This window comes from Colletes latitarsis, chromosome 11 (genome assembly GCF_051014445.1).
Source record: "Colletes latitarsis isolate SP2378_abdomen chromosome 11, iyColLati1, whole genome shotgun sequence".
In the NCBI taxonomy this organism is placed as follows: Eukaryota; Metazoa; Arthropoda; class Insecta; order Hymenoptera; family Colletidae; genus Colletes; species Colletes latitarsis.
In genome coordinates this window covers 13,465,652-13,477,144 of record NC_135144.1, presented here as the reverse complement: position 1 = coordinate 13,477,144, position 11,493 = coordinate 13,465,652, and the positions used below count along the sequence as shown (strand labels likewise).

At 31.6% G+C, this 11,493-nt stretch overlaps 2 protein-coding genes and 1 long non-coding RNA gene across 4 annotated transcripts in view; 1 reads left to right on the top strand and 2 right to left on the bottom strand.

Moving 5' to 3' along the window:
* The first annotated feature begins 543 nt into the window (after positions 1 to 543).
* On the top strand, positions 544 to 5,962 carry LOC143347488 (meckelin). Its single transcript, XM_076776685.1, has 15 exons — positions 544 to 1,387; positions 1,892 to 2,005; positions 2,074 to 2,235; positions 2,390 to 2,694; positions 2,750 to 2,941; positions 3,051 to 3,302; positions 3,461 to 3,612; positions 3,701 to 3,866; positions 3,958 to 4,242; positions 4,315 to 4,513; positions 4,580 to 4,782; positions 4,861 to 5,123; positions 5,197 to 5,377; positions 5,457 to 5,667; positions 5,739 to 5,962. The coding sequence occupies exons 1-15, from the start codon at positions 1,357 to 1,359 to the stop codon at positions 5,960 to 5,962; spliced, it is 2,940 nt and encodes a 979-aa protein (XP_076632800.1). The 5' UTR covers positions 544 to 1,356.
* Positions 5,963 to 6,087: 125 nt separating this feature from the next.
* Positions 6,088 to 7,413, bottom strand: Nd-b12 (NADH dehydrogenase [ubiquinone] 1 beta subcomplex subunit 3). The gene is made up of 3 exons (XM_076776839.1): positions 7,338 to 7,413; positions 6,651 to 7,216; positions 6,088 to 6,499 (listed from the first exon to the last, which is right to left on the bottom strand). Exon 3 carries the CDS (start codon positions 6,494 to 6,496, stop codon positions 6,185 to 6,187), a length of 312 nt encoding a protein of 103 aa, XP_076632954.1. The 5' UTR covers positions 6,497 to 6,499; positions 6,651 to 7,216; positions 7,338 to 7,413; the 3' UTR covers positions 6,088 to 6,184.
* Positions 7,414 to 8,390: 977 nt separating this feature from the next.
* Positions 8,391 to 11,493, bottom strand: part of LOC143347490 (uncharacterized) — a 33,851-nt gene continuing 30,748 nt past the window's right edge. For both annotated transcript variants that reach the window (XR_013080611.1, XR_013080612.1), the window contains one exon: positions 8,391 to 8,756. This is a non-coding gene — a long non-coding RNA (uncharacterized LOC143347490). The remainder of the gene's footprint in view (positions 8,757 to 11,493) is intronic.

Sequence of the window (11,493 nt, the reverse complement as noted above, 5' to 3'; positions counted from 1 at the left end):
TCGCACACATGTATGTGCAAGAATCGATCGACTGCGCTGTCGCGGGGCCTCGCTCGAAGGATCGAGAATGTTCCGAGAACTTTTGCAACTGGTCGAGCTCACGTACCGTGGCCCATGCAATAATATGTGTCTGCTTTTCCCACCACTCCATTAGACGTAAAAAGAAATTCATCGTTATTAGTATTGCACAATTATACCAAATCTAGCCACACTGTTGACAATACGTTTTTTAGTTCGGGGAATCCCTAAATCAGTGACCAGATTTGGCATAATTGAGTGCATCGACGCCGACACTAGTAACGACGAACTTCTTTAGCGTCTAACATAGATATAATTTTTAGTATGGCCTTTTGGTACATATCACCGAAGAGGCTATGTTTCATTCGTTTTTATAGGAAACTATACGTTATCTTTGATGTAGAATCATTAAATAAATTACGTAAACTATTTTTATACAGGGTATATATCAACTATAACAGCCACATGTTTATGTAATATATTCCACAAATAAAATTAGAAAAGAAACGGTACTGGACGATTTTTAGTTCAAGCCATTGAATAACTATAGATACTGATTTTATGAATAATTGACTTTGTTTTCGCAATGTAATCCCAAATCTGTACCAGTCGAACTTCTTCAAACTCGGTTCCAAAAAGGTTGGGTTGCTCGAATTATTTAAAATCGTCGGGTTACCTGAATATTCGTTAATAACGAATACCCATTTGGGAACATTTGTAGCAAACTGACCGATCGGGGTGAGTTATACGTCATTCGATTCGTCTAATTCAGTACATTATTAATATGCATTTCATTATTTGCGGAAATTCGTTATTTTTGTTCAAACTTGTCGTAAAATTGCAGTGAAAACGTTAGGTTGCGTATATTTTAACAGGTCACAGGTAGAAATAAATGACTATCGTTACTGTGTTTATGGTGTAAATTATAAATGCCAGGTAGTTAAATGCTAATTTGTTAAACATGCATACATAAAAGTTATTTTTGTATGCACATACTATGCACAGACAGTATGTGCAGCAACAGTACAAAATATTGCCCCCCGGGCTTCTAACCTAACCCAGACTTAACTCAGCTACAGATGTCTTGAAATTAACATATATGCTAACATACAATTATGAGCAATGTCATATTATTATGTAACTAAAATTAAATAAAAATACTATTTTGCAATGGTCTTATTTTATAGGACAAATAATGGTCGATTGGCTGTACGAACCTATCAAAATATACTTAACCTTACTTTTTTATTGCAACTTTCCGACAAGTTTAAACAAAAATAACGAATTTCCGCAAATAATGAAATGCATATTAATAATGTACTGAATTAGACGAATCAAATGACGTATAATTCACCCCGATCGGTGAACGGTCCGTTTACTACGAATATACCCCCATTTGTGCTTGCCTAATCTTTTGCAACCCCTAAACCGAATTCGGAATTTAGATGTTTAGTTTTGTTATTTGTTTAAATATTAGAGCATCTGCGCTTCTTATTCCACGACTGTACGAAGACTATGCGTGGATGTTTATATTATACAATGAAGATTTTTTATTTATTCGAAGAAAAATTATTTCCCTCGATTTGTTCTTACAAATTTTAAAGAATAGGAATTCTACTTTAATTATGTGTAAATATATTTCGAAGGAAATGTCATGAAAATACTAATAAAATTAAATTGAACAAATTTCATCCTTGTGTTACGAATACTTTTGTGTACCACTATATGTTTATATTTCTAATGATTGCTATAGTAACGAAAGATGTAAACAAAGTAGGCTTTGAAAAAATGCTTTCTTTCGTAAGAAAGTATAGTTCCTCCTACTTCCTAATTTTTTATCTAATTTTTCTCCAAACACTTGTCGCGAATAAAGAAATTTTAAAAGTTCCTGAATCGTCAAAGTGTAAGATTAATGAATATTTTGATAATACGTTGCTTTCCTGTATTCAATGCGATACCAAGAAAAATCTAAGACCGTCCGTCGATCGTAAGTTTAAAATGATTTTTTTTAAAGAGAAGCTAGATAATTTCATGTTGAATTTATTTCTTCTATAGGATCACGATGTATATGTAATGAATTTAGTAAACAAATTGGTTTGAACAATGATTATCCGTTATGCGTGTTTTGTGGCCCTAACGCAACAATCACCATAGACGGGAGAGATTGTATTGCGTGTAACAATGCAATGTGTAGATGCAGTACTAATGAAATACAAAGTAATAATCGAAATATTACAATGATACATTGACATTTAAAATTACTTTATTATTATTATAAACTTGACCACAATATATATTAGCACATTAGAAATTAAACTATTGAATTATTACAGATTAAATTATTGACTTTTACTTAATTGTAATTTTACAGTAGATAGAAATTTGGATGGTACATTATTAAATACTATGTACTGTCTGCCTTGTCCTGCTAATACTTATCTATCTTTGGATGGATTTAAATGCTTACCCTGCAATGATCTCGAATATAATTTGTACATAAATCATAAGTATTTGTCAAAATATTATGCACGAATACAAGATCACTGTCCATATGGAAATGCTTCATTTTCTCATGGATTAGATACAAATACCACGTATATAATAAAGCTTAAAAATCAAAGCATAGATAGTTACTATTTCTCAAATGAATTACAATCTGCAATATATTTTTGTAAGGTAAATAAAAAACAACTCTATATGAAATAAAAAAATAATATAAAGATTTTTTTAGAGAAAGCATAAATTAGCGTGTGAACATTTATCAAACATGTGTGCCTTGAGTCTTTATAGTAATAAAATGGCTTGCACATTATTCATGCAAATACAACCACCTGTATGGTTATTTTATAATAAAAATGAAACAACAACGGTACTAAATACCAGACAAATAACGCAAAAATATAGTTTATCAAAGCATGACGGTGTATGTAACATATATTTGTTAAGAATATATTCATATAAATTATATGATATTTATAAATTATATGATATTTATATGAATATTATATTTGAATATATTATATTTTTTTTAGGACAGTACACTAAATTTTACGTTTGTCACATTTTATTTACATGGTAATTTGAAATCGATTGATACACCTGATATACCATGCAATTTATTGAAATATATTAGATTTGGTGTAAACTTTAATAGGAAATGTAAATTTACGATAAAAAATTTATTAAATGCAGAAGTAGAATTTATATCTCCTTATTTAACATTTATGGAAAATAAAAAGATTTTAATGCATGCCTTGCCTGTACTCATTAAAAATATTAACCAGGTAAGTAAAAAACCAAAGAAATAACATTTAAATAACGATAAACTGTAAGAAAGGTGTTTTCCTATAATAGACAATGTCAAAATGTGGTAATAAATATATTGTTCTGTACAATTACCGATTTGGAATATCATTGTATACAGTTTTTAATTATTTTTTAGAATGAGAATAATATATTGCATTGGCAATTTGTGCGAAAATTTTTCCTTGTTGATAATATTAGTGGTTATAAAGCATCAAATTTCACAGATAGTAAAGTTGAAAACGTTAGTACATTATCAGTATTACGTTACATGAAATCTTTAACTGTTATGTAAGTTGTTGTACATCCTTCTGATCAATATTTTTAATATTCCTTAAATTTAATGACTATTAATGTAAAAGTAAAACATCCTTTACAGTATTAATATTCAAAATGCAGAGAATAGGAACAAAATATTTCCACCTTTATTAATTGTTGAATATACTGAATTAACGCATGAACAGATAAGCAAAACTTCAGAAGTCACATTAAAGTACAAGATACAGTTTATTTTGAATGATCGTAATACCGATTTTAATTTTAAGGTAAATATTACGATAATAAAAATGATTACAAACAATCTATTTAAGCATTATTCCCATTGATATGTTACAAACTATAAAAATACTTTTTTAGATAATTGTTGGAGTTTTGTCAGGATTAGCTTTAAGCGTTTCTGGCATAAAAACGTGGAGTCATAGTAAACAACATTATGCCAACTTTTCATATATAGCTGTACTATTTTGGTTTTTTATTTATGCTATGGGCGCTGTAGGAACTGTGATTATTTTGAATCTGATCAGTTTATGTATATATTTATGTATATTCTACAAAAGAGAAACAGTCCCATATATTCTGCTTTTTGATGATATTAATGAGAAGACTATTAAAATGTTTACTACAATAGCATTTGCTTTTAAAGTAAGTATTCACTTATAAAATAAAATAGGAATGTAACTATTATAATACAAGCATTGATAACTTCTTATTTAGTTCATAGAAATGCTTGGATTTATTTATCGGTATTGGAATATCAATATATTTTTTATTGATTGGGAGCAACCTAAACCAACATATAATCAATTTAAATACGACTCTCCAGATATTTCTTTGTACAAGTTACAGGCCAATAAATTATCAGACAATAAATATAAATTTTCAGAAACTACATCAGAAATATTAATAACTGAATGTAAGATAGTAACATGTAAGTAAGATGAACACAATACTCATAATTGTATTTCTGAATCCTTTGCAGCTGATAAACGGGAAGATAATTGTTCAGCTGCATATTCGATATTAAAAAATTCTGCGCAAGAAATAAATCGGTATAATAATTTTCATCGTTTGCCCGTTAGTATTTGGAGAACATATTTTGTTGCTAATCAGTGGCTAGAGCTTCAAACAAAGCGAAAAATAAATGTAATGGTACAATTAGTTGCTGTATTATGTATTTTTAAGGTAAATTAAGAATCTCTATTAAAACAATAGTTTAAAAATTAAATTTAGAATAGAGAGTAATCTTTATATTTTAAGTAGATTATACAGATATACCCTTGGGTTATTACAATACCAGAATTAATACCAAAATTTCCTGAAGAAAATTCGAATTTTACTGTGTACTATACAATGTGCACTTTAGTATATGTTTTAATATATTGCATTCAATGGTTATTATCCACAATATTCTACGAACGACATGTTACAAATAGAATGCAAAAATTTATAAATCTATGTTCGGTTGCGAATATCAGTGTATTTATTTTACCATTTAATTATTATGGTTTTTATATTCATGGAAGGTAATACATAAAGCAGCAGTTTATAAAAATATAATAACTTTCATTAACTGTTATTATTATTCTTCCATGATAGATCAGTACACGGTTACGCAGATACAGATTTACCTACTCTAATGAACGATTTAGAGAAAGAAAAAAATAATTTATGCGCACATAGAGGTCTTTTACCTGGAACGTCTCAACAAACATTTATATTATCTTTAGCTAAAACATTCAAAATTGTTTTTACTACACTTTCAAAACAAAAAAAATTTGTACGTATTACATGACTTTTATTTAAATTTTACTTACATTTTCAAAAATATATCATATGTTATGTTTATCTTTCTTCAGAGGTCTAATAATTTTCTAAAAACGTACTTCTTTTCCACAACAAACTGGGAACAAACGTTTGATAGACAATTTAAACTAAAAGAGTTCTTATGTAAATTTGTGGATCATTGTTTCAAAGATGTGGACTATATTATTAAAGAACAATATTTCTTTGAAAAATTATTTAATACTCTATTTTTACATAAGGCAGAAAAGTCGATCTTTTATATTGGTAATGTTACTTATTTTAAGGGACAATAGAATAACATTTTTAAAATCGTTTAATTTCTATCTCATTTACAGATAATAACCATTCTTTCGACCAAGTATTATTTTATGGCAACGAGTGGTTGTTAGCTACTTTTGAAATATCAATATTTACTTTCATGCTAGTATTATATGAAGATTGCATATTAGCTGTTACAGTTGCAGTATCAATATCAATGTTACTAATTGCAATTGTCAAACATAACAGAAAAAAGAATTTAGATAATAATATATTATTAGACAAAACATTTTTTATGTAATAATATCAAAATCAAAACGGTTTTTTCATATTTATAAGCGTTGTATTTAAGTCTTGTATAATTCTATAAATATTATGTTTGTTGAATAAAAATTAATACAAGGGCTAATTACTACAATAACATACTTCTGTTTTATTTAACCATTTATTTTGTACAATACAGGATACAATATACATACGATAATACCAATTACTTTATTTTACTACACATACAGTTATAAAATTAATGATGGCCATCAGAATGGTGTTCTTCATGATGTCCATTATTATAATCAATTCCAAAATATTGTTCCGCGGCTATTGTTAATAAAAATGCTGGAATTCCAATTTTCCAACCTCTCAATAACCCATGTACTATTTGTTTAAAAAAAGATGGTTGTAAAGAGTGAAAACGCCAAACTTCATTTCTCAACCAAGGATCTTTCAATCCTTTTTCGGCTAATTTTTGTTGAACACGTAAAAGCCTTGGTACATCTTCAACTTTGTATATGTCAGGACTTGGTATTTTAGGTACACCATGTCCGTGGCCTCCCATTTTCTTAACAAAATTTAAATTACTTAAGTTTCAATGTATTAATGGAATATTTGATATACAAACGTGTAAATACAATTGTGATTATACATTATATTTACATGTTTGTATATCAAATATTCATATACATTATATAGAATATTTTCAAATGATCTACCAAGCAACAATTTGTAAAGCAGAGCCGTTCAACATAACCTTTACGACTTAACGATATGACTTCGTTGTCGACTTGTCGCGTAAGAGGTTGAAGGTAGTTTCACATGACATAAAGTCGCCAAATTTAATTCGACGATATCATCGATCTTTATACTGTTGTGTATTTGCCTTTATGTTTCTTACTGTAATGTGGTCATATTTATAATTGTTTTCAGACGACGGTAGAAATTATGACTTTTACTGCCGTGGAAGTTCCTGGCAGTATTACAAAGTGATAACGTGGCAGTTTTTTGCAACTGTTTTCATGTACAGTTCATATAACGTTTATCTAGTCACTTTGGTTACTTTTTAATCTTTGGTGATTCTTTGAAAAAGATCGATGGAACTTTGATTCCATCTATCTCCCTTTGGATCTCCACTCGCAGCAACCTCCACGTAGTAAGATCTGGGTAATATTATTTACCGTTTAATTAATAATCGCATCGCTCTTAGCTGGGTAATGCAATTATTAATTAAAAACTAAATAATATTAGCAAATTGGCTGCGATCCGCCTTGCATAGGTTATCCTGAATATAGAGTTTCTTCGTTAGGTTATACGAGTAGATCTTTCACCCAATGTATTCTTTCGGCCCATTTTTATGGGGTCTCGAAACCCCATTACCATTTTCGTATCATTTGTAACCTTACCAACAGATTCAAAAGTGAATTTTAATCCCTTCCATAGTCAATTCACATGTATTTACGCATACACTACAGCTGTCTGCCTATCAATACTAATTCAGTGAATAGTTTCTCAACTGACCGCCATCCATTAGAAGAGGACGCTAAAATCACCTCCGAATTTTCAGGTCGGTATGGCAGTCAGATTGGGCCATGAAAGTCCATAAGGTAAAAGCACACAGTAGATACAGCGGCTGACCATCGCGCAGATATTCTAAAATATTGATGCTTCACTTTTGCCAACTAATTCATCTTTGTTTTTAGTTTCAAAGTCTGTTTCTTTATTTAAGACTAAATTAGAATTAAGACCATAATGTACGAATTTAGTGTCAGAGTAATAGAGTTATTTAACTGTAATTATTCTGATACATAATGATTTGAATAAAATTTAATATGATGAAGGTTGTAAGAACCTTGTATGAATTTTTCTGCTTGCTGTTCGATTATATTATAACGAAATAAATTAAAAAAAAAAATAGACAAATAAATTTCGAAATCGATGTATGTCCTTGAGTGTCTGTGTTCGTTTCGAGATCTAATTTTGAATGCTTTCGAAATAATTAAATTCTCCCAATATTTAGTCTTAATTCCAAACACTGTAGTGCTAAATTCGAATTGCAGTGTAAATCGATAATGTAGGAAATGACATGAAAGTAGTAAGGGGGCTCGCAAATCAACGTCTATTTTGTACATTGTCTGTGCTAATATTCAAAAGTCGACCAATTAATACTTTCAGTGTCAGATAAGCTTCTTTTTGCTAATTTTATATTACTTTTTGTTTAATTATTATCGTATAAATGCAATAACTTTATATTTTTATTAAAATGGCACACGAAAGTAAATTTGATTTGCAAAAAGGCGAATATGTTTTAGAAATTAGTTAATTTGTAGTGGAAAAAGGTGAACATGATCTGCAAAAGGGTAAATTCGTAGAGCAAAGACTGTAAACGCTTTGAAGGTAAGAGTTTATTGAGACAATTGTAAAGCAAATCGTTTACCGAAAATAGCGATGTACTTAAATGGTTCAGCATCCGGCGGAGGGTAAATAGTATAGGTCATCTTTCAGTTTCCTTTCTTTTTGTTGCTGACATTTACACCTTGAAGTCGGCGTTGGACGCCACTCAAATCGTAGCCGCCACAATAGAGGCGGCGTGGGAGCAAAGCTTTGCTGTGACCGCATCACCATTTTTCCGTAGGCTTTGACGAACCTACAAAAGCGCCGCCGCCATGTTGATTTACTGGCAGCAATTGTCAATGAGCCGAATTGTTAAGGAATGTCATGTCCTGGTTTTCGTTGAAAGGTCGATAGGCCGGCCAGGAAAAGACGAGACTTCTTTGCCCCGGCTACTTCACTCTTTTCGTCTGCGTGTGGTCCGATATCATTGTCTGAAACAGGTTGCCGATGGATGAGATCGCCTCTACTTTACAAATACCGTGTGAATTGGAAAACATCAAAAGAGACACGCTTCCTAATATCACCAATAATAATTGTAAGAATTACCGTATTATAGAAATTGTAGCTCTTACGGTGCCCGATTCTAACCTATAAATGAGAATTACTTGTAAACCAGCCGCTATTTTTGTTTTCATCGGAAAGTAAGTAACTAAGAAAATAAACAACTAGAAGTAAGTGAGTAGGTAACTAGAAAATAACGAACGTAGAATAGAAACGAACTGATACAGAAGCGATGTAAAATATAAAATGAAACTAATTTGAAATATATTGATATGAACAATTTAAAAAACCAGTATTTTGAAGATACAACTTTTATACCAAAAAAAACGTTTTCTTCAAAATGCTATAGTCTTTAAAATTTTTCATATTTTTTGTTTAAAATAGGTTCAGTATCAGTATCATAATTTTTGTCTAAAATAGCCAACCAACTTTAATAAAATATTTTCTTTGACGATGGATGCTACACTGTACATCGATTGCATCGTCGGATACGATCGAAAGAATACTATTTGATAAAAAGGTAATAAAAAATGGACGAAAAAAATATTTTCGTATAGTTTGAGGGTGTCTTTTCGTGTTCCTGTAAGTCTAGTAGAGTTTTTAACTCTCTACGAAAAAAATTAAATAAGTAAAACTGTAATTTTAACGGTGTTACGCGTGAATCCCCGGCTTAAGTGGCTCAATGTTCGGTCGTGCAAGTACGTAGAAATGCAAAGCATTAAATAAGAACGTCGCAGGGTGATAGATGGGTCGCATGCCGATCGTTCTTGTTGGCAAGGCGGCTCATTAAAGTGTGTGTGGGTCCAAGTCTCGGATCTGACTCGCTTTTACAGCCGCGAGCTCTGCTGTAGCGAGCCACGAGCAAGAGAGAGAGAGAAAGTTATCAACCGCGACGAAGGCGGAGGCGAGAGGAAAGAACGTTGCTCGAGCCTTCGAGATCTTAGCCCGCAGTTAATTGCCAGCATTTAATGAGCGTTCTTTGACGCGCCGCGCGAACCGCCGCTGTAACACTCGTAATGGCCGTTGCTTTTGTAACGACTGGGTCGTTCGTACCCTGTGTACCAGTTCGAACTGCCCAATGTACGCACACCTACCAACCCACGTGCCCTCGCTTGCCTTCCCTCGCCATCCCTTGCCTGCCCGGGTAAATGAAAATGGCCACTTATTGTCAAGTTCGACCAACTATCGTAGCTGGACGCTGAGCTACCGACGAAAACCACTCCGATAATTGAGATATTCGATCGCTTTACTGGTAGAGGGAAAGAGAAGAGAGGGACGAGTCGTTTTCTAACTCTTAGACCATCGAAACCGACACCATTTTGTATTTTAACTAGTCACGAGAGCGCGTCGAACGAAACCATACTTGTAACCAAAGTTATCACACCGAGCTCTGTAGTCTTTCATACTGTTATACCTACATACGTTTTTTGTCTAATGCTTGGTACTAGTTCTAAACATCTCGAAATTATTTTAAGATAAAGAATAGACACAAGCATGCGCCAGTTTTTGTTCGAATGAGTTTTAAAAATTTTCTTCTCAAACCTTTCAGATTTGTTTAGTACGTGGGGGACCAACTTCTGTAAGTAATGCAGTACGTTATGTAATTCTGGCATGACTGACCACCATTTTACATTTCAAGTAGCCACGAGTGCCTCAAACGTACCCATACTTAGAACCAAAGTTATCATACTGAGCTCTGTAATTTGTTATATCGTTACACCTCTGTTTCTCTCCATAATGCAATGTTTCGATTTTTGTCCAACAGTTGGCACTAGTTCTAATCCTACACCAAAGCATTATTATATTTAGGGGTTGAGACAACTCTATATAAAGCTTCGACTTCGTTGATTCTATTAATAAAAATATAGACTTGCATAAAGATTTTTTTCTCTATTATTTATTTGCATAAATGTTCGACCTAACATCATTACTTGTCCACGGTGCAGTTAAATAATACGATGTAGCAATAATAATTGATGCAATTTACCCAACTGTCACTTTACGAATCTACTTTTTTAATAATCACTATGTTTGAAAGTATGGAGTATCACCAATTTTAACTTTCTTTCGTTTAAAAAATTTTAAAATATCACTGAAACATGTATAAATAAATCTTGTAAATTTGACTGCAAAAGGTGTTATATCTACACAAATACTTATTATCTACTAAGCTATATCGACACATCGACGGCCATTGTGGTTAACTTCGGTCGGTTGCAATCTAAACCCCCATCTTTCTATCAACGATGTTATTTAATTTTGTACTAACACTAGAACTACCAAAGCAGTCAAAATTACCCATTCGTAGTTTCTAATAAAACATGTAAAAAATTTACTCGACTGATTTTTTGAAAAACCATCATTTTCTATAATAGAACGAACAATTATCTCCATTGCATTATATTATATCGCGTGTCTATCCTTTTAATTTCATTAGTACAGATAAATACATACACTGTAATTGTCGGTATAGTTCTAGTGTTCTAATAATAGTCGTTATCGAGGTTTTTAATTGGAGATTTATAAGGAGAAAATGTAGACGTAAACACAGTTCGAGCAACGATTCCTACTTGAACAGGGTAACACAAAAACCATTTTACGTATCTCTAACATTTGGTCCTCCTTTGCTAATATTGTTGCATTCCCTCGGGAGCCAGATCCGCGTTC